Genomic DNA, 23,203 nt, shown 5'->3' with positions numbered 1-23,203 from the left:
TGATTAAAAACAGCCCACATGTGACCAAAGTGCTTCACTACTGATCTCATGTAATATGTATTTAGGTGTACTGTGTCTGCTCATCATTCATAATGTGTTTGTATGATAGTTTTAGCATCTTTATGTTTACATTTTAGCGCATTGATTATAATGTCTTGTGTAAAAACCCAAATAGGGATAACAGATGGAATTTAGCAATACTTATAAACTCTTTGTACAAACCATCAGTACAGTTTTGTTACTCTATTTTAATAAATGACATTATATCCTACCTACCGTACACACTAACCCTTCTAACCCACTTGTATGGGTGTGAAGATTTACTCACAGGTAGTAGTAACATGGTTCAGTTTAATGTCAATTACTAAGTCAATTATCTGAACTCAATTACGATTACAACAGCAAAAATAATGACCCAATTACAATAATAACTGATCCCCAACCCTAATAAGCAAACTAATTTAGATAGAAAGGCTCTTTAATCTTCAGTGGGACCATCCCTCACATTTAAACCCTAATCTAAATATACATATATCAGAAAGACCCTACAAACCTCAAACAGATGCAGAACATGAACAAGAATTACTTTGAAGTTCAAGTGATGCATGCTGGGAAGGTATCAGGCCATTCAGTGCTGCCCATAGGATGCAGGGTTGGCCTGGAGTGTGTGGATCACACCTTGAGTCGCTTAATAAATGAGGTTCCACCAGATCTACAACTGAACTTCACATCCCTGATGAGCAGCAGCTGCTGAGTCATCACTAAATCATGACTAAGGTTTCCAGTGAACCTTATCATGGATTCTCACAATCAGTCGAGTTATAGAAAGTTGGTAACACGTTATAATAACTATCCATTATAAGTAATTAACGGACCATTAATAAACTGTTAGTTAATGAGTTATACATGGCTTGTATAACAGATTAAGGATTTATAACTTTGTCTTATAGATAACTTACAAGCTGTTAATTAACAATTTATGACATGTTAACTGTATGTTACTGCTTTATATCTATACCTTATAAATTAGTAAGAGATCATGAATAAGATATTAGTAAACTACTCACTGACTCACTAAGTATCAGTTAAAACTTTATATACGTTGTTAGGATGTTAAATGTTGCAACTTTAGAATAACATCCTGTGACGTATATAAAGTTTTAATTGATACTAGTCATTAGTAGTTTATTAATAGCTTATTCATGATCTATTAATAATTTACAAGGGATAATTATAAATCAATAACAAACAGTTGACATGTAATTTATAACTTGTTAACAGATTGTATGTTATCTATTGGCTATATATAAGGCACAGTTATATATTATTAACAAACTATTAACAAATATTCAACATGCAGTTTATAACTTGTTAACAGTTTATTAATGATCTATTAACTACATATAACAGATAGTTTTTATAAAGTGTTACCTTAAAGGGTATGATGGCTACGCGTTCACTTTGTGTTACACGTGGGCCGTATATCGTGAGATAAGATATTGTGATATTAAAACGGCACCAGATGTATTGTGGATACTACGAGTGATAAGGTCGCTGCCAAATAAACTGAGAACTTAAACATGAGCATAACCCTGGATTTCCACCGGATACGTATCTGCAGTCTTTCAATCCCCATCGCCTCCAGTTCTGCTACGTATCTGTTACAAGGTCTCAGGAGATCCCGCTAATCCATGCATAATTGTGATATATATATATATTTATATATGATTCAACCATGGTTAAATGCAATATATGCAAAATATGATTTTAAAAGTGCTCGCATCAGACAAAAATGTGGTATCAACGGAAAGGTCTGCGCCCCCCCGTCCAAGTATGTGCTTGGTTTTTGGGTAGAGTCCGAACTGTGCCCGCCAGAGCCAAAACTATTTTTGAGGCAAAAAAAGTGTTCATTTTGTGTAAAATGTAGTATCAGTGGACAGCTTTTATCCGCCCCACGAGTCCGAATATGTGCTCAGTTTTCGGGTAGAGTCTGAAATGGGCCCGCTGGAGGACCCAGAAGGTCGGTGTTTTCCTCCGTTTGAAGTAACCTCAGTCAATGGATGGAATTACGATCCGCCTTGAACACAGTATTTTATTTTGAAAATAATTCCAGATATTTTATTCTGTCTATGCACTACTTCCTGTCCCGCACGGGATTATTTTGCCGTACAGACAACCCCCGGTGCTATTGGTACGTTTACCGAAGTACACGTATGTAGCATCTTATGGTTAGGGTTAAAAACCTTTATCGCAATCATTTTCAGGGTTAAGGTTAGGTTTAGTCTTTGGCCAATGAGGGGCGCTGCAGATGAATAGCATGTTAGCAACCGTACGGATAGCCACTGCCTTTTTTTTGGTGCCAAACTGCTGCAGCACAGCATCCAGGAAAAATAGAAAGTCTGAGTATTTGCTGCAGCAGTTACACAGCAGTGCTGGAGCAGATTTGGACGTGGTGGAAATTGACACATTGACTTGAATGGAAACCTATCAGCGGCAGTTTGGGATGCAGTGGAAATTGGGGGTTAGACCTTTTAAGACGTTCAAGACATCAATTCTAAATTTGAATGTAACATTTAAAAGTGGATGACCATTACACAGAAAAAAACTCATGAGAGCTGGATGTGTCTTTATTGTGTTACAGCTGACCTAAATTAAAAAAAAAAAAATGCAAGCAGTATTCCATACTACCAACCAGTTGTACAGTATCAGATATTAGTCTGAAAATGAAAGGAGAAGCAGCAGAAATGCACATTCAGCAGCGCACATACACCAGGTGTTCAAACCAGGCTTTCTTTTCTTTTTTTTATTTATAAAGTCAGAGCTCTTCTTCACTTTGCTGCACAAATACTGCATGGATGTACAGTTTGTGTCTGGACACACAAACATCCCTTTGAATCACTGAAGAAGTGAAAAATGAAAACGACTGAAGCACATGCAGGCAGCTCATGGGACATTCGAAATGCTTTTTGGTCATTTTTCTCAGAATCTCAGACATTCATTAGCTCTGGATTTGTGTGTCGGAGTCGGCTGCACCGGTCCTACTTTTTAAGGAAACAGATCCGCCTGAAGAAAAGACAAATAAATGTGTCCCAATGGAAAAAAAAAATAAAAAATGATTTCATACAAAATTTTTCAGCCAAATTCTTTTCCAGAGTTCAGTCATTTTTTTAAAAAAAGAAGTGGTCTAGAAATAAACATAAATGATGAACCAGAGGAAAAGTCAAATATGGGAGTTTAAAGGCAGCACGGTGCGACCCAACACACTCCTCTGAGAAGGATTCCCATTTATCTCATGGAAGTAAACATTCTGTACTCGGCCTCGGGTCAGCTGATCAGCTGAGATTCTTGGGCTCGGCTCAGGATGTACAAGGGAACACACTTTTAGTCTTCGTCACCCTGCAATCTGTTTGACTGACCAAAGCACCGTTAGAAATGTGCACCTCTACAGCTAGAACACTAAAGGGTGAGTTCAGGTAAAATAGTCGACTTTGCGTGAGAAAATCTATCTCTAACATGGAGAAAGAAATGCAAGTGCCATTAAAAGCTACTCGTTACAAGTACGGCGTGAGCTTGAAAAAGATTATTATTTTTTTGTTTTTTTTATCAAAGAACAGACTATATTACACTTTGATCACCATCAACAAAAACATTTCAGGTTTTTCAACAAAAGTGGACTTAAAAAACCCGTCCCAAACCCTTCACGTGAAACTGTACAAACAACAATATTTACAGCCGTGTGTCGATAAAAGACGAGAAGCAGAAACGTAACCAGTCCAGCTTTGGCACTCCTCCTCCTCCTCCTCCTCCTCCTCTTCCTCTTCCTCCTCCTCCTCCTCCTCCTCCTCCTCTGTGTGCACGTGCCCATGCACCTCTTACTAAAGCTCAAACAGTGGAACAGTCCACGGTCCTGGAGCATGACGCTCACATTGCCGCTTCCACGTTTGGTCGTGTAACGCTTGTTTCATGGTGACCCAGCACACACTCACTCGATGAACTCGCTCTGAACAGACAGGAAAAAAAACACATGAAAAACAAACATTAGCTCCATCTTTATGCAGAGCATCACTCATCTACAGCTAAGCGTTAAAACTGCCCAGTCCCCATTCCTACTGGCACATATTATTTTAAATACTCTCTTAATCAGGCAAATCAAACCATTTTCTTTTTTTGTTAAAGCTGCAGTATGTATGTTCTGAGTGGACAGTGAATCTCTGCTCCTTCTCTTGACCCTGTAAATGAGGTTTGGGCGATACTATTGGCTGCTCAACCGAAGTCAATGCACGTTCATGTACCATCTATAGAAAAAGTGCACTGGCGGACATTCCAGCTTAAGTCCCCATCGCGGCGTTAGTCACAGCGGTTACACGGCAAAGCAAAAGGAAAACGGAAGACCGACGTGGAGAGGCAACAGGAACGGACTCCATGGAGGTCCCTCTGACTCGGTATGTGGGGCGGACTGTGCGCGGTCTGTTTTCACTCTCCTGACTCGGTACAGCAGACGGGATAAATCACTTGTAAACCTAAAAAAAAAAAAAGCATATCCAAGGTGGAAAGAACTGAGAATGCATCTACAGTCTGGACGTGAAGTGGAGTGTCCGTCTGTCTGCTGGGATTGCTTATGTGTGAGCTTTGTGGAAGGTGCTGCTGTATTTAGTTACTGTCCTCACAGCAGCGAGTGATACGTGCTTTCATGTCTCTAAAACATCAGAAAACTCTCCAATAACACAAGATAAAGTCCATTTATTTGTCACTAGTCGCTATTGAGAAAGATGTTGCTAACAGCTCCACAGTTGTGCTTGTTCAGGATACCGTTAAGGAACGATAGGTTTAGAAACAGGGAGGCGAGGGGGGGAGCGTGATTGCTTCTATACAAGTCTCATGATTCTACATACTGCAGCTTTAAATTGGGGTTCTCGTGCCAATTAAATTTCAAAGCACAGCTTGAGACTTGCATTTTCAAGACGCAATACGTTACGATGCCACTTTAATGCATGGAACAGTCTGTGACAAATGTAGAACACAACATCTGAATTTAGCATCTTTAGCGTATTCAGTAACTCCATAAAAGTTAAAAATGATGAATTGTATAGAAAGGTGGAAAAATAACTATTACATTTAATAAATATACTGGAAAAAAACTTGGGAGCGTTACAGAAATGTCATTAATAATGATGATCATTGATTCTACCCTTTAATATCATGTCCCTCTAACTCTCCTTACATACAGTGGGTACCTCTGATCACTGAGTGTTTGACTCCATTTGAAACATGTTAACAGCTGCAGCACAACTGCTTACGCTACAATAGCTCAAACAGTTACAAACATAGAACACGTTTAATCGCATTCTGTCCTTCTTAGATTCAAACAGTATCTGCACACATGAAGCTAATGACAGCTAAGGCCATCTTTCAAGGACTAATCAGAGGTAATTATAGGCCGATAACTTCCTGGGCAGCTGGAGGATGCAGCAGTGCAATCTTAAAAAGGGAGAGTCCTTCAATTATCCTGAAAACCAGTGAAGCCTCTAAATCCACCCCAGTCCTTTTCAAACTGCTAATTAACAGAAGCTCCTAAAGACCTGAAAGCACGCTGCAGTTATCAGTGGGACTCAAAGATGAGCCGTCGCCATGGCAGCCATGGCTCGTGTATCACAGTCTGCTCTGAAAAGTGACCAAAACTCAAAAAAGGAGAAGGATCTGAATGTTTTATGCTAATGAGAAGGGGTGCACAACACCCTTTTTTTGTTCTGGTCTCCAGAGGAGCACCTCATGTTTTTTTAGACAGTGTTTTCTGTAACACTAACAACAGGAACAAAACACAGGGATGTGAGGAAAACGTGACATTTCAAATGAATAGAAAATGCACATCTCAATGTTTATTCTTTAACAGACAATAAAACTAATATGGTGCATAATGAGGCATTTACTTTAACACAGATCTTATAATAAGTACATTTAGAAGCTTTTAGGCCAAACCTGTAAAAACAATGGAGGGTCATTTTAAAATAAAGCATCACAGGATATGAAGCTTTCTATTGAAATGACTGAAAACTAAATAAAATGACAGCATTTATAAGCACTTAAAACAGATACTATTTTAAACCACTAAACATCCTTTTCTTCTACAGAATGTCATCATCATCATCATCATCATCATCATCATCACTCTCCTTCTGGCCGTCTTCCTCTTTTTCAAAAACAGTAGATTATTTCAGCTCCTCAGGTATTTGTATTTTACACTAATTATTACTCAATTATAGTTAAAAAAAATATTTGAAAAAATAAATGACACCACCTTGTTTACATTGTTTTATTTGTATAGTTATCATTCAGTAAAAGTTTCAGTTAATGAAACCTTTTTCGGCCGTGACCCCATTTTGATATCACGTATTTCTGGCGACCCCAGAGGCATTTTTCCTCATGTTTGTTAAACTAGGTTATAATTACAGATGCGCCTGCTCAGATCATTTCTAATACTGCATTTTATTTATATTTGTTAAAAGTGAAAGTATAGAACACAGTGGTTTGTGGTTTAATTTAAAAAGGAATAATTATTTTTTTTATTTTAATCTGTAAGTTGTTTTTTTTTTTTTTATTATTAATTACTCAGAATTTCAGATGATTTCATTTTGATTTCAGGCACCTCCACCACCCCAAGGATGAAAACCCCTGAGGGGGCGGGACCCAGATAAGCAAACTGCTTCTCTCGTCTTCTTTTTTGGCATGTACAAAAAAATGTAAAAAAAAAAAAGTGAATGTAACCATGTCGGAAATAAACTGAATAAATAAAATAAAAAATAAAAATGTCACTAATGGATGGATGGACTGCTCTCATGTGTCTCTAAGGTTGTGTGATATGAAATGTTGGGATGGTGTTTTCTTTCATTCATTGTACTCTCCTCAACCATGTACTTTCTGTTTGAAAAAAAAAAATATATATATAAAAAAAATATATGTATATATATATATATATATATATAAATAAAATACGTAAAAAAAACAAAACAAAAACAAAAAACAGAACAGCACAAGTTTAAAAGAAATACATAAAAGAAAAGGGACAATAAATAAAAAGGATAAGTGCCTTTTTGTCACATCTTTTGACGCAATTATGTCATTGTGTAGTCTACTTAGTCTATTTTTAGAGTCAATTATATCCAGTTTTTTTTTCCAAAGGACTACAGATGATAAATAGCATTCTGGCTAAATCTGGTACATTCTCTATCTGAATATAAATGTACACTGTCCCTGTTAAATAAAACAATAAATAAAACAAATAGTTATCTCTCATTTTTATGTTATTTTTTCATCATCTAAAGTTTCGTCTCCCGTTCTCAACCACAGATTTTCCATGTCCTTGTCACCTGCTTCATGGCTGGTGACAAAGACATGATAAATTAATTCCCAAAAGGTTTTCTTTATTTCTTTTTTTTGTTTTTTATTCCATTCTTGTTTAAAAAAGTCACTTTATGAGTTTGCAGCTGAACATTTTTTGTGGCAAATTAAAGAAAATTAAGATGTGATGGAATAAAGACATTTCTCTCTCAACTCTGACTCAATTATTTGCAAAGGATTCATAATAGTCATTTATCTAAATATACCTTCTGCTTAAATGCATCTTCCTTTGATTCTGCAATAGCCAAAAGGTAACTGGCCCTAACATCACTCAGCTCAATCAGAAGGCAAACATGAGTGAGTTACCATAGCAACTCCAACACAAGCTGGTGTACATTTATCAGCTTCACAATCTGTCCTGCATTTAAAAACTCATTTTCTGAACAGTGCCCCAGATGAATATCCCAGCATGCAGTGCAACTAAAAACACAACAATAGAGCCGACACAGCAGTGATCTTGTGCAATATGTCCTGATTTGACAGTTATTAACATAGCTGATAAATCTTCAGATGCAATAAAAACTTTACAGCAGTCTTTAAAGCTGCACTGGTGACTGTTTAGTTTGTGTTTTTTCCAACACTGATAGATCCTGGGGGAATGTTGCTACCTGGAAAGATGATTACATGGAGATAATTAACGCTAATGCTTTCATTGAAATGAAACAATAACTAATCCTGCCAACTGTCTATGTTATTTCTGTCTGTTGTTCAGGTTTTTAACATGTCCTCCTGTAAACATGTCGTCTCACATATGAAATCCTTCGACTGGTTTAACCTACCGTCACCCAGTGACTCTCCCCGACTGCTCCACGCTCAGCACGTCTGTGTCTGTCGCTATCCTCTGTTTCTCAGCTGCTTTTTCACTCTCCTCCCCCACTGCCACCGTCACCTTCACCCACCTGTAGGACACACACACACACACACACACGGTCAAACACACACAACCAGTCAAAAAATACTACTGTAATGTCTACATTTTTCACATTGGCCACGGTGACATGTTTTTTAATTCGGAATTAGTTATTCCAAATGAAATTATTAGAATTAAAGTGTTCTTCTTTGTGTTTACATGGAAATAGTAATTCCGAATTGAGGTTTACATGGAAAACCGATTTATTCGGCTTTATTTCATTCCGCTTTAGGTCTGGGGGTTGGGAAAGATTCTGATTGGTCAGGGGGCCAACGTGACACATCACGCGTATCGGGAAAAAAACACAACAAACTTTTCTTTTCTGCTACAACATAGAAGACCACATGAGAACTGTTTTCACTCTTATTTTATAGTAGTTTAAAGCAGCAGCTCAACAATAACACACGGTTTCACTTTGGTCCACGGAGAAGAGAGATGGAGCAGCAGAGAACGGAGATAGAAGTCCGTACTTTGGCCAATCAAAGCCAGCGGTTAATACAACAGCTGCTCTACCTCCACTACACAGGACATTTAGTGAAAAATTGACTTTATAATTACATCTGCACGTCATTAGTAAAGCTCTGTGGGTCTGTTGCTTCATGCCCCGGTGAAGGCTTCCCTGTGTGTGTGTAATAAATCCATGTGTCCTTGTGAATGTCCAACTGTTTATGCTTCCGTCCATCCACTCTTCATTATACCCATGTCTTTTAAAGCTCTTATTAAATAAATAGTCTCAGCTCTAGTCCGGGTGGCCATCTTGGATTGCATAGTCACATGCGCGTCATTGCAATTGGCCGAGCATGAGCAGAATGACTGGAATTAACTTAAGTGGAATTAAACATTTACAAAATAGAGGAATTAGTTACTTTGGAATTAAAATCGGAATAAACCAGCCGCCTAATTTGGATTTAAGTTTAATTTGGAGTTACATTTGCATTTGGAATCAAGTGTTTACAAGGTCAGTTTAAAGAGGATTTCACTTTTATTCTGAATCAAAGCTCCCATGTAAACATGGCCTGTGAAGAGAACTCCAACTTCTCTGAAATGACTCTAGAAACATCAGTGTAGTTATTTCACTGAGCCTCTGCTCTGTCCACCCACCTGCCTTTATCAGCACCGTTAGAGTTGCTGTGTTCTGGCCTGGTCCAGCTCAGGTTTGTCCCACAGTGGCTGATTCTCTCCGGCAGCCGCTGCCCTTTGTCTTTAGCTGCTACTTTCTCCTTAGCCTGATCCGCTTTGGCCTCTAACAGCTCACTATTCTCCAAGGGCTTCTCTGAACTCTGGCCGTTTTGTTGTTGTCCTGCTTTCTGCTGCTCGACGACGCTCTGAAAGCCTTCCATCCAGTCCAGAGTGTCTCCATTCTTTAGCGCAGAGCGGTGGTCCTTGAACCAGCGGACAATGTCGGTGCGTCCCAGACTTGTTTGGACCTCCAGCTGGCTGTACTCTTCAGGAGAAGGCCACTGAGTCCGACAAAACATCTGAGAGGATAAAAAATGTTAAAGTAACAGTTAGTTCTGATCACGTAATTTGATTGACCGACAGACATTCCAAGAGTGCTGATATAGAGCAACAACAGTACTGGGGCTTGTTACGGATCATATCACTCTGCTGTACAGCTGATCTAAATACCGTCACGTCTTGGGCTACACACCGCAGTACACTGTCATTACGTTCACACTGCAGGTCTTAATGCACAATTAGGCTTTTTTTTCATTTTTAAATCTGATTTGTGTGTGTGTGAACATTCATATTACATTTTAAATGTATCTTTAATCAGTTTGGAAAATGAACAGAATGGAGCACTGAAGTGACCCGCATGCGCAGAAAAGGCACGTACGGTGTTTACGGAAGTAAAGATGGAGGCGTCTAGTGTAGGACTGTGTGTCGCTCTGAGAAATGTTCTTTCCAACAAAAGTCAGCACTTCATAACTTGAAGGAGACTGAAAAAGAAAAGATCCAGGTTTGCTGCTCTAACCATTTGCTGCTACATCTTTATAGCAAAGTGTTGGGAAGCAGAGTCGGAGTCAACAGTGGTGGGACAAGGATGTCAGCGGCTTCAATGATGCAAAGTTCATTAAATAGGTGCTGTTCAGATTGTCTTTAACAGACTGGATACAGGACACATATGGGCAAAAAGATTGGATTTGGGTCGCATTTGCCTGCAGTGCGAACATAGCGTGTGTGCGTGTGTGTGCTCTCCACTTGTGGAACTATTTTTGTTAGCGGAGCCAAATTATTAAACAAAAATATGAATCTCTTGTCACTTATTGCTGTTAACTCATAAAATGCTCTTGTAGATCTGTGGTATAAACGATGATCACGACTGAATCACACCAGTGCTGATATTTCAGCACAACAGCACTCCCTCTAGAGTGATATTGCTTAATTAAAGCAACAGTGAATACTAAAGAAAGCATGAAGAAATTATGCAAATGGATAAAAAATTAAAAAAAATTAGAGCGGAAAAGATGCTAAATTCAGGATGGTAGAACATAGTTAAAAACAGCTGTGATGGATGCTTCACGCAAGACACAAGGTAGCGCTACTGCATCATCGTCTGTAACCGAGTGTATGGACAATAACTGATTTTAACGCAATCAAATTAATTGTTTTTTCTTCAAAGATTTATTTTTAGTATTCTGTTGACTAAATGCTCCTCATTTGTCATGATGCATTCTTATTAACCTTTAGACATCCACACTTCTGTACTGTACATCAACGACAATACCTTTTAATACTGAATGTTTTGTTCCACAACACTTTAAAATCTAAATTTATATATGTGGACAGAGGCAGGTTCTCCTACCTCCCTAAGAAGAGCCAGTGAGCGGCTAGAGATGGGAGCTGGGCTCATGGAGGCTGACAGGACTGGAGGATGTGGAGAGGAGGAGCAGGACGAGGTGAGGATGGGAGGAGAGGCGGAGGAGGAGTGGGTGGGCAGTTGAGGGGAGGAGGCAGCAAGCACAGGAGGGGAGGAAGCAAAAGAGGAAGAGGAGGAGGAAGAGGGGGTTTTTGCGTCGTGCTCTCGATGAGCGGCGCCATTGAGCAGCGCTCCTGGCCGCTCCGCTCTGTCCTCTGGGTTCTTGGAGGTGATGCTGAGCAGAGCTTTCTCCATGTTGTCCCTCAGAGCTCTGCGCTCCGAGAACCAGCAGTCCACCTCGGTCTTAGACAGCCTGGTATCCTGAGCCAGCTGGTCTGCACGAGAACAAAGTACCAGCAAAGATCACATGAGCTGCGCCACCTTCAAGTGGACGTTTTTTCCCTCACATAGAAACCTGGGAATCCTGAGGGTCTCCAGGGGACTTCAAATGAGCTCATTAAAAATACTTCTGCTATTTCTGTCCCACTGATGTAGAGGAAAGGATGCTGAGCAGCTCCACTGAGGGAGAAACTATTATGTAGCATGCTGTGAAGTAGTGTCAACAAAAGAAAATACTGGAGTATCGGGAGGTCATTTTGAACATCCAAACATGTAACGAGGATATTTAATTCAGCAGGAACACAAGTATCCACTCCTTCCACTCTAAGCTTAAGAGCTACAGTCAGGGTTTCTTCAGGAACTTCACCAGCATTGTGGAACAATGGACGCTTCTATGTAGAACTCTGGTTCTGTATGATGCACTCTCATAAAGTAGCTGGATTTAAAGTAAAAGCCTTGACTCACCACACACACATTAACAAATAACAGGTTTGAGAATATTATTCTGCTTAAAGAGTACTAAAGCCTGAGGTTTTCACATAATCTAGGCTGGATATTTAAAAAAAATGCCTTGATTATGGGCGGGGCTCCTGCAGCAGTTAAGACACACCCACTCTATACTAATAAACCTCCAAAGAACAATCTATGCTATGCTAACTAGATACTCAATACTCACTATAGTTCTCTATTCACAATTGTCTTACACAGATTACAGAGTCCACAGGTGCTAGTTTTTACAGGAGGGGCGGGGCTAACAGTGGTGGTTTGTGATAAAAGCTGATTTTAAAACGTCATCGGCCTACATCTCAGCCAATAAATATATTTGACTGTAATAACAGAGTTTCAACCTATAGAGGGCAGTCACTCTTACATTGTTACAACAAAATACACCAAATTAAAATACTTTGACTAAAATGTCAAGAGTTGGAGTAGAAATCAATCAACAACACTACTTCATACCCAAATACATTTGTTTTAATTTAGTTACTTTAAAAATGTATTGTTAGCTTGAGGCATCAAAGAGGATGAAAACTACTACTTGTTAATGTTGTGAAGTACAACTTTTTCACTTGCTCAACATACAGAAGAATGTGTCCTCAGATGACATGATTTGAGTGAAAAATATCCCAACAAGCCAAACAATATTAAAATTAAAATGAGAGCTATATTGGTACTGGTTTTACTTAATATACACTATTAAAAAAAACAGGTATTTTTCATACAACTTTGCAAACCTCTAAGTTCAATGATTTCCCTCCCCCTTTAACCAGAAACTGACAGTAGTTTGTCAGTTGCTCTCTGTGTTTCTTACCTAGTTCTGTTGCTGTGGGGCTGCTGCTTCTCTGGAAACTTTCTTCCAGTGCTTTCAGTTGCTCTGATGATTTGCCCTTTACCCTCTCCAGCAGTGGGAACTGGTTGGGCACAGCTTTCCTTACAGAGACATCTTTAGGCAACGGTGTAACCTCTGCATTGACTGGTACAGGAGATGGAGCTACACCTTTGAAAAAATACACAAATGAAACAAACAGTCATAAGCAGAGAGACTCAAATGTCACGTAAATGATGTTATACTGTTACAAGAAGTGTTTATGTGGGTTATGAACATTCACAAATAAGGGATGTGTTTCATCAAAGTCTTCTTAGTAGAGCCAGGACTACGGTTTAAACCTGGTTTATCCAAGCTGTCCGTGACCATTCTATCAAACTCTTCTCAGCTTGGAGCTCTCCAGCTGAACCAAGCCAGCTGATAGTGTTTAGCTTAAGTGCACGTCTTCCTAAGACCCACAAGAACGATCACAAATTTAATGATCAGAGATGCAAGGACGCATGCGCTGCAGTTTTTACGATGAATAAGCAGCCAATAGAAACCAATGATGAGACCATAAAGGACAGACACGTTTAAGAAGTTTCTGTGGCTTGAACTGTTTAAAAGTAGTAAAGGGTTAAAGTTGGTGTTTATTAAATTTACCATAGAGAACAACTAAAGCATGTGATCACACACTGATCATGTGAGTTTGATAAGTTTTTTTAATACCTGTCAGCATTTAATAAAAGACAATACTGTAACTCACAATTAAATAATATGTAATTTATGAGACTTGAGTGTTTGTTGTTATTAATCTCTGATCAATGAATGGATCATATACTGTGCGGTAAACGGAGGCGATGATATGTACGTATCCATAGACTTTATTACTGATGGTTTAAACACATGGAGACTGATCATCTCATTAAAAAGTACGAGACACATTATACATGTAAAAAGAGTGATTCTATAGTCATTTATTTGTATCAATTCAATCCCATATGTAATCATTTACCATGATATTTTGTTTAATTTCATTTTAAAATACATATAACAGAAGTCTTTGACTCATTTTTTCTTTGGAAGATCTTTGTTGAGTGTTTAAAAAAATCAATAAATTACTTCTTTAATAACGATGACGTGCTTTAATGAGAGTGCGTCTGCAGCTTAAGCCAAGCCTGTTGCTTAAACATGGTCGGGAACAGGTTTATGTTACTATGGTAACCAAGGTGTTTTCTCGTTCCAGTTAGAACCCAGCTTAAAGGAGCTGGACTTTCAGGTTAAACCTGGACTTAACCCTGAGCTGGGTTTGATGAAATACCCCTCTGGTCAGACTGAGACAGTGAATCATTTTTCCTCTACCTTTTAGATTGAGGAGCCTTTGTTCACTGAACCACTTCTTTATTTCCCCTCTGGACAGCCCGGTGGTCTCAATCAGCCTGTAGATCTATTACAAACACAAAATACCACATTCACACACAAATTAAAGTCATATCTACAGTAGGTGGGCACAGGAAACCATTACGGATGCACCAGAATGAACATTTTCGACAAAAACCAAAAAAAAAAGGGCGAAAACCGGAAAACCAAAAAAAATAATTATGCAAATGATTATTACCAATTCATTTATGGGTATAAATGTGTACTAACCATTGCAATTGTATTAATCAACATTAATGCTTCAAAGAATAAATAAAAAAAAAAAAACATGAAAATATTTAACACTGACATTCCAATAATGCACAATGTAAAATAGTCCACAGACAAGTTGGACTGTTTCCAGACAAGCGCATGCGCTGACTGCGGTGTCACAACATCCTTTTTCCGTGAAAAAAGTGTTTTGGACTAAAACCGAAAATGTACTTTTGGGCCATTTTCGGTGCATCACTAGAAACCATCGCTTATCCCTACCTCATCTTCTTCAGGGAAAGGACAGTGTGTGTAGCTGGACCTCAGCACCGTTAGCTGCTCTGCTGTTTTGTTGGGATCGACGGTGAAGTTCAGCACTTTCTGAGACACCAGTTTGGAGCCCGTTGGTGCAGAGATGGTCTGAATAATGGATGGTCGTTTACACTCGGAGGCGATCACAGGTGATGCTAGGGGTCGTTTGAGAGACTGGGCCACCTGTAAAACACAAAGGTAGACTCCATCAGCTCCAACATTGGGCTCAAACTCAACCTTCACCATGACATTTCAGCTCTGGCTTGTACCTGGCTTGCCACTGTGAGTGCCAGGGGTGCACAGGTGGTGATAGAGCCATTGGCCACAGGGGTAAGAACCAGGCTAGTCTGTCCCAGTAGCTGGCAGGGCAGAGACTGGAGGAGCGGCGCTGCTGGCTGTGTGGCTTTGGAGCCTGATGTGAAGATGGGAGACTGAGAGGAGGAAACCACAGTAAAAGCCTGAGGGATGGAAGAGATGGTCCCGTTGAACATTTTTTTTCTGGCTTCTTCAACCTGTCCCAGGAATAAAAGAATAGACTTTAAAATGTATTTCTGAAATAACATTTCTAGCATCTTGTCAGTATATAAAGATTTAGTGCTTGAAAGTGTGGGTAAGTTATCAGGAGAACTCAATAGAGTATCTTTATTGATCCCTCAGTGGGAAATTTACTGTTATGACAGCTCAAAGTGCAATAAAAAAAGACAACAGAAGGCAACACACCTGAAAAAATTGTGCAATGAAGATAAAACACAATTCAATAATATATATATATATATATATATATATATACATAGAAATATAAATAGAAAATATATATAAAAAGTATAAAGAATACAGATGATAAACCTTTATCCCCATAGGAGAAATTCAGATGCTGCAGCAACACCATTGAACAGAAAAACTAAACAGTACGAACAAGACTAAATACAAACATGGGATATTTGTGCAAATATACAACTGTGGGACGAACATAATTAAAAAAAGACAAAAATTAAAAAAGTGTTGTTGCAGTTGTTGAGTTAAACAGTGACTAGGAATGGGAATTGATAAGAATTTAGCGATTTCGATTCCATTATCGATACTGCTTATCGATTCGATTCCTTACCGATTCTCATTGGGTGAGGAAATTAAATAATACAAATGGATTTGTTTGCTTTAACTCTTTATTATATTATCTTTGTCTTTGTTAATTTCCTGCAGGGATATCATCTCTCTTTTAATCCACCAGGTATAGATTGTTTTCACTGGATAATAACATATACAAAAGCACTACAAATAATTGGTGAATTATTATTATTACAACATATGACACATTTTGGCTACAAACCTTTGGGAATGTTTACAGCGCTCCTTCTGAACTTGAACAACTTGATCCAAAACTAATTCAGACATAAAACAAATAATTATTCTGTAAAAAAAGAACATATCTACCAAAAGTACAGCTGCACTTATTGTTATGTATTTAAACGGTAAAGCTTTACTTTAGCCTTTGTTTACATTTCTATAAAAGGACCTTCAGCGACGCCGTCCCCGTTGTTACATGTGAGCTGTGTGTGTGAACGTGTGAAAGAGCAAACTAAAAACAATGATCAGTCCCAGTCCGTTTCCCGTGTCTGATTACTTGTTATGAGGACATAAACTGGCAATGAGGTGTGTGTTCTTGCTGAAGTTTGTTGTTAAGTCCGTGCAAGAAGCAACTTTTGCGCGAGTCAACAGAACCCGGAAGTGAGTAGCGTAGCAACGGAGACGCTACAAACGGCACAGAGGGCAGCACAGCTGTAGGTAGAGGAGGTGGATTCTCTGCGGTGGAAAGCAAACAACTGTATGGTGGAAGGAGCTTCACTTGGCGCTAGCATAAACACAATATACAGGACCTGGAAGAGTTTATCGTTATGTATTTGCGATGTAAGAGGAACTGATAAGCGGAATTGACAGGCAAGCAAACAAACGATTCCTAGCAATTGAATTACTGGGAACCTGTTCTCAGAAGAACCAGTTTTCGATTCCCATCTTTAACAGTGCTCGTACCTCCTCTGGTGACCAGCTGATGCCTTGTTTGAGCCTCTGTGTGGTGAACCACACTTTGATCTGCTCCTCAGGATGCTTGGAGGCAGCAGTGAGCCAGGACAGCTCGGCCTGTGTGGGGTAGGGGAACTTGTTGAAGGACGAGATGAGCGTCAGGTTGTCGTCCAGAGACGGATTGTATTTAGTTGTGTTGAGGGGAACTGCAATTTTGGGCACCTGGAAGAAAAGAGTTAACAAGAATAATGCATAAGACTCGCATGAAGTGGAAAACACTAGGAATGGGAACAGCTGAACGTTTGAGGCATTTGTTAGTAGGGAAAGATTTCCTGAAAAAATTATAGTACAAATAAATAAAACTATCTTCTTAAGGTTACTTTAAAGGACACATATGCTTTTAAATCCTTCCTTTTTACATATAAATCATACAGTTGTGGTCTATATAAAGCGGACTGCAATACTTGGGTCTGAATTCCTCATTATTATAGCTCCACAGGCCCCTTTTCTACCTCTTTTCTGATGTGCTTCTGAGAGCAACTCGTTTTGGTGTGGTCTCTTTAAATGCAAATGAGACACTTCATACTCCGCCCCCTCTCCAGGCTGCAGAGGTGACACTCTGTTCAACTCCACCCTGTTCGGCCATTTTTGTAGTTTGATAGAAGAGATACGATTATTTAGCGGCGCAGAAAATGTTTATTCACACGTTATTTACAAAATGTCAACAACAGAAGACTTGTCCATCCAGCCTTACACGTTTGAGCCAGAGTCTGACCCGGCGGAGTGAGATGAAAATGAAGATGATGAACATGCAGAACCCTAACAAGTGAGCTAACACAAGCACCGCGCTAACGCTAGCATCAAGCTAACATCACGAAATACATTTTAATAGTCTTTTCGGAGACAAAAACGGCAAAATGAAATGACTAATGAAAACTTTAGACTTAAATTAAATCACGTAGGCCATATCATCAAGGATCTAAAATGAGCACACAGCGCTAACATATGAAAATAAAACTCTTAGAAAAGGTTCTGATGCTGGGAGACGGTGTAATGAAGCGTGTGGGTTACTACATCCAACAACCGAACATTTTGACTTATCCTCTCGTAACTTTGGCATCCTGGAGCTTGGATGACAAAATAAAAGCGAGAAATAAAAATGGCGGATTGCTCGAAGTGTTGGGCCCGGACTCGATGTCCTAATTTGGCAGTTCCGCTGCAAATACTGTGATGTTATTGTTCAAAAAACGTAATAGAGAATAGAAAAATAGAAACAGATTGAAAAAATGAACAAAACAGAATATAAAGATATCAACGGAGCACCTGAAGAGACTAATTTGAATTTTTCTGTACTTCTAAACACTCTAAATATACAACAAAATGCATTTAATGGCTAAAAAAGTTGATTTAGCATGATATGTCCCCTTTAAAAAAAAATTAAAATTCTTTCTAAAATTTAATTCTAAAAACTCAAGGTTGATTTAAAGCAGAGTTCTGTCGTCCTGAAGCCTTTTCAAGCTCAACCACGACACAGGGTCAGATGCATCCTCAGTCTGTTGGTTAGACTAACACTGGTATTGTAGGAACTCAATCCTAAAATAAAATCTTAACCTGTTAGTTTGATCAGTTTCAATACAACACAGGCAGGTAACTTTCGAAACAGATTGTTCATATGGTGACGGGACAAAATTAAAACTTGTAATTAGGCGCGGCCGAAATCCAAGTCTCATGTAAATTAAGCTATATCACATGAGAGGCAGTGCTGATATTCAGCACTAGTGTGCATCGGTCATAGGTAATAGTAGACAATCACACCAGTGCTGATGATATGCAGCACAAAGCACAACCTCCAGTGTGATAGATATACACAACATTTCTACAAACATTATTTCAGTCAACAGTGTTATGTGACAAGAGATTATGATTTGTTTATTTAACCATTTATTTTACCCCGCCAAAACAAATAGGTCCATAACTAGAAGGGAGACAAGGCTGTTGCCAAGGAAACACAAACATTTCCTAAATGAAAGTTGACTAACGCCTGAACAGCAGAGTGATACTGTCTGTCAAAAGTCCCAGTGCTGTTGTTACTCTACATTAGCACTCATGGAACGTCTCTTGTCCAATCAAATTACTTGGTTGGAACTAACAGTTGTATAATATAATTACTGTATATAATCATACATTCAATTTAAGTTACGTTATGGTCATGTTTACGGTTAAAGTTATGTGTTTGCATTTATTAAATAGACGTAAATAGAAACCTTCTGTCTGGGGTTGTTGCTATTGTGTCATTGATTGGATTCACACACACACACACACATGCACGCACGCGCGCACACACACAAAGTGGTATCTAATCATGAAATCAGAAACTTTTAGAGTGTACATTTGTGTTGTTTATAATGTGTAGATATTAAAAGTGCATTTACAAACAGCTAAATTAAATCAATGGGGCAATTATTCATTTACTCATAAGATTAGGAAACATTCATCACTGCAGACTCCTCTTGTGGTAATTGTTTGTCCTTAATGAACCATTTATCTTAATATTGTATGACTAATGCTACAGACATTCCATTTCACCAACATTATTTTACTTTTACCACTTTAACAAAGTCCCCGTTCTGCTTTTTGTGGACATTAAAAAGCAAAACTGAAGAATTTGGCTGGATTTTTAAAGAAAGTGTTACAACATAAGGAAAACTGTGATTGTATTTAGTTAAAAAAAAATAGAAAAATAAAATAAAAAAAGGTTTGCATTGCTAGAGTGATTTGTGCACACCTGGGTATAGTTGAGAGGTCTCTGTAGGGAAGGCATGATGTGAGAAAGGCCGTCTGCTTTGAGGAGGGACGACTCTGGGATGATGACCGTCCCGTTTACATTGACCGCTGTGATTGGTTTCTTGGTGAGATCAGACGTCTGCTTAATGTCAGATGAAACAGTTTTGGGTTTACTGATCTTAACCGTGGTGGGTTTGCTCTTTGTCGGCCCACCTGCTTCATCCCCTTTGCCTGTAGAAGCACCAGACGCATTGTAGATAACTGCACTGTTGCTGCAGCCTTCTATCGTTTGTTCAAGAATAGTCTGGTTGTTCATTTTGATCCGTTTGAACTTAAAGTTGCTCTCTCCAGGGTGCGATCTGTCATTGTGTTCTGTCAAGTTGTCAAACTTCTTTGTGTTAAAGTTACAGACGGCGCAGACGTACAGGGGATTGAGGATGACGTTTGGATGGTTAGCATCCACGTGTTCTTTGAAAGAGTTGAGGTTCTGTGTGGAGAAGGGGCAGTATTTGCACTCATAGCCGCCCTGCTGTTTGCGCGCCGGCTTGGACGGGTCTGGTGGTTCTGATGCAGGTTTGTCAGGATCTTCTGGTGGGTCCAAGTCCATAGATGGCTCTGATACAGCCTTTTCCATAGGTAACTGATGATTGTGATTCTCCATCGTAGTCTGGAAAATAGACATTGAAAAATTATTTATAACCCCATACAATTTGTCTTATGATTCCCAGTAGGGCTGGACGATATATCAAGATTCAAATTACAGTATACTGATAATTGCAATATCGCTTATTTCGATATATATTTTCTATGGCTTATTTTGTATTAAAATACTTGTTTTAGGAGTTGTTGCTTTAACCAAAAGTTGCACATTTTGTGCAACCATTTATTATTAAATGTGTCTGTGTGGCATTTTGCATCAGCAAATCTAACCAAGAATTGTCATTCTGGTCAGGCTTTGTACTCTATAAAGTCTACGTTAACGGAATCGACCAATGAAAACTGTTGAAAGTGGAAATTGATAGAATGAGGACAAAAAGCCGTCCCTGTGGGGAAAGGAACGATCTTTTTTTAATGGGGAAATGTTTCCAAGGACTACTAGGGTTAGGGTTATGTGCACTCCCCTCCCCCCTCCTGCCATGGCTGCTTCAAACACTATCTAAACCACACTAAACACCGTCTAAACTGCCAAAAAACTATGCAACTCATCCCTCACTCTAAAATACGGAGCCACCAGTGCCCGCTTAACGTTAATGCCTTTGTGAAACTCCGCCCGTTCCTTGTGAAACGCTGAGCGGCGCTCCATAAAACATGAGCAGCTTCAGCTGCTCAGAGTGTTTGAACAACATCTAATCACAGCTACAGAAGATCCGTGAATAAGTTGTTCTGTTGTTGTGGACGAGACCAGCGATGCCAGTGATTATAGCGTCTGGAACATCGTAGTTTAATGATAACTTCTGATACTGGAATTTAAGAAAATAAATACGGAAAACACAAAATTTGGAAAAAAATAAAATGAAATTTGGAAAAAATTTAATGGATTTCATAGAGCCCTGCATATCGCCCAGCCCTAATTCCCAGTATTTACAACATCAGTGAATTACTATTTTTCCAACAGGCAAGTAATCAAAATTTTAGAAAGATAAAACACAGACCAACAATTACAAAATTCAGCAAAAATATTTTTATCTAGTATGCAACCAGATAGAGTTGGTTTTTTAACTTAACGATACTGGATTAAAGGCTGTATGGCTAACGTCAGCGCCCTTGGATCTAATTTTGTGAGAATTCCAGCTTGTCACTAGCTGGGTTTACATTACAGATTTGTGCAAAATAAAGCGATATTTCTAAATGTCGACAAAGTATAATTGCGCTTTGAACATTGAAGGTTGTTTGGGCAGCAGCCTCGTAACTCTCATGAAATCTCATCCCGCGAGACTTCGCTACAGGAAGACTGACACTCAGATCGTCTTTAAAACACTCTACATTCCTTTGCTGTTTCACTTCTATGTGGCAGTAATAATTGTGTAATGCTAATAAACGTCTCGGTCTCCTTTTCTGTTTACACGTAATACGCCATGTTTTCTCAGAGAGAAGTGGTCATGTGACCAGGTACGTCACGTTCTATGATGTGTGTTTGTGGAAAAAGTGTTTCCATTGCGCTTTTGCAACACATTTCAATATTGAAACTTCTGAAATTCCTCCTCATGCAAGCGTAGAAACTTTCTAGCATTATTTGAGTGTTTTCTGAAATTCAGGCATTTCCGTTACCAAGGGTGATGGAAACGCAGCTAATGATTGCAGCTTTTTAGTCATGACTTAAACACAAAGGTCTCCCTGATACCCAGTGTACCTCCATATTATGGGATTCCTCCTCATCATCATCGTCCAGTTGCACCATGGTCTGCTCTGGTCGGATCATACAGGGAGTGGATGCCTTCCGTCGACTGGACATGGTGAATAAGGGTTAGTTCCAAAACAGATGCAAGTGATTTTGTAAAGGAGCTGCCAAGTCCCCTTCACTGCATGTACAGCTCAGTCCAAAGAGCTGCAGAGTATCAGGGAGAACTGGATTATTCCAGAAAGATGCCAGTCTTTATTATTATTCTGTGGCTGGTTTCAGTGGTCGAGACATCAAAAACACAGCCCAGCGCTGGGGAGATCGAGGTGCAGGTGGAGGTGAAGGTCTGGTAGAAAAAGTATTGCTGTACTGTAATGTGGGCGGGGCTTCTTGACTGCATCAGCTCCAGTGCTGGCTGACCTGGTAGTGCATGACCTAGAGAAAAGAGGAAAGCATGTTACTGCTGCGCTCTGCACAATGGGACATTTGGTCAAATTAACTTTTTAAAACTTTGTATGTACAGTATATAATTTGTAAATATTGTTTAGACATTTTAAATATCTCTGTAAATAAAAAAAAAAAATCGCTCTGAATCCATGCGGAAAAAACAAACACAAAAGTGTTCCCTCCTTTGGCTCCTATAGCTGGTGACAGCGCCTGCACAGTGGATCTCCTATTGTTTTACCGTCTCTGCCTTGTTTAAAGCCAAAATAGTTTCAAATGGGATTTTTGGAGTTTGGCTTTTTTTTTTAACAAAATTAGTGATGCCACTGACAACGATGCCGCCGCGGTAGACCCGGTGCTTCTGCCATGTGTTGTCTTGTGTTTGTCACTCTAAGTTGTGCACGCGTCCAGGCCAAACAGATTTTTAACTTGTTTTGAAGGGAGTTTCTGTCGAAGCGGAGCTGTCTTCAGTTCCTCCATGACAGCAAAAACACACGAACAGCCAATCAGCGAACAGACGGGCGGACCCAGTAACCGGCAAACAGCCAATCATTCAACAACTGTGGAGTTTGGTTGCCATGTTGGTTTGTTTTCAAATAAATAACATGCAGTGAGCTTAGACTGTGCAGTGAGAAGCCGAGAGGAGAGTAGAGGCAGCTGCTATGTAGCGGAAACTGGCACCGGTAGTATCGTAATCCACTGTAGTACCGTCGTGTAGAATTTCTAGTATAGTAGAAACCGTTACAACTTGGTATCGCGGGGTACCGTGGGTATTTTGCAACTATAATTAGAATAGTGAATTAAAGAAATTTAACCATATAATGAAAGAGAAGATTAGGAGAGAAAGCTTGTCGGGCTGAATGTGCA

General features: G+C 39.2%; 1 protein-coding gene across 2 annotated transcripts in view; it reads right to left on the bottom strand.

The window, feature by feature from the left end:
* Window positions 1-3,595: 3,595 nt before the first annotated feature.
* The window catches only part of zhx2a (zinc fingers and homeoboxes 2a), a 37,845-nt gene continuing 18,237 nt past the window's right edge, over window positions 3,596-23,203 (bottom strand). For both annotated transcript variants that reach the window (XM_028471070.1, XM_028471071.1), the window contains exons 2-12: window positions 21,905-22,327; window positions 19,556-20,221; window positions 16,780-16,992; window positions 15,021-15,263; window positions 14,722-14,934; window positions 14,173-14,257; window positions 12,817-13,002; window positions 11,112-11,500; window positions 9,407-9,783; window positions 8,175-8,294; window positions 3,596-4,000 (exon numbers count right to left, since the gene is read on the bottom strand). In XM_028471070.1, coding sequence (XP_028326871.1) covers window positions 8,177-8,294; window positions 9,407-9,783; window positions 11,112-11,500; window positions 12,817-13,002; window positions 14,173-14,257; window positions 14,722-14,934; window positions 15,021-15,263; window positions 16,780-16,992; window positions 19,556-20,221; window positions 21,905-22,006 — 2,592 coding nt within the window. In that variant the 5' untranslated portion in view covers window positions 22,007-22,327 and the 3' untranslated portion in view covers window positions 3,596-4,000; window positions 8,175-8,176. The remainder of the gene's footprint in view (window positions 4,001-8,174; window positions 8,295-9,406; window positions 9,784-11,111; window positions 11,501-12,816; window positions 13,003-14,172; window positions 14,258-14,721; window positions 14,935-15,020; window positions 15,264-16,779; window positions 16,993-19,555; window positions 20,222-21,904; window positions 22,328-23,203) is intronic.

The sequence above is a fragment of the Gouania willdenowi genome, chromosome 16, assembly GCF_900634775.1.
Source record: "Gouania willdenowi chromosome 16, fGouWil2.1, whole genome shotgun sequence".
Taxonomy (NCBI): Eukaryota; Metazoa; Chordata; class Actinopteri; order Blenniiformes; family Gobiesocidae; genus Gouania; species Gouania willdenowi.
Note: the sequence above shows the minus strand (reverse complement) of the source record. Positions and strands in the feature narration are given on the sequence as shown.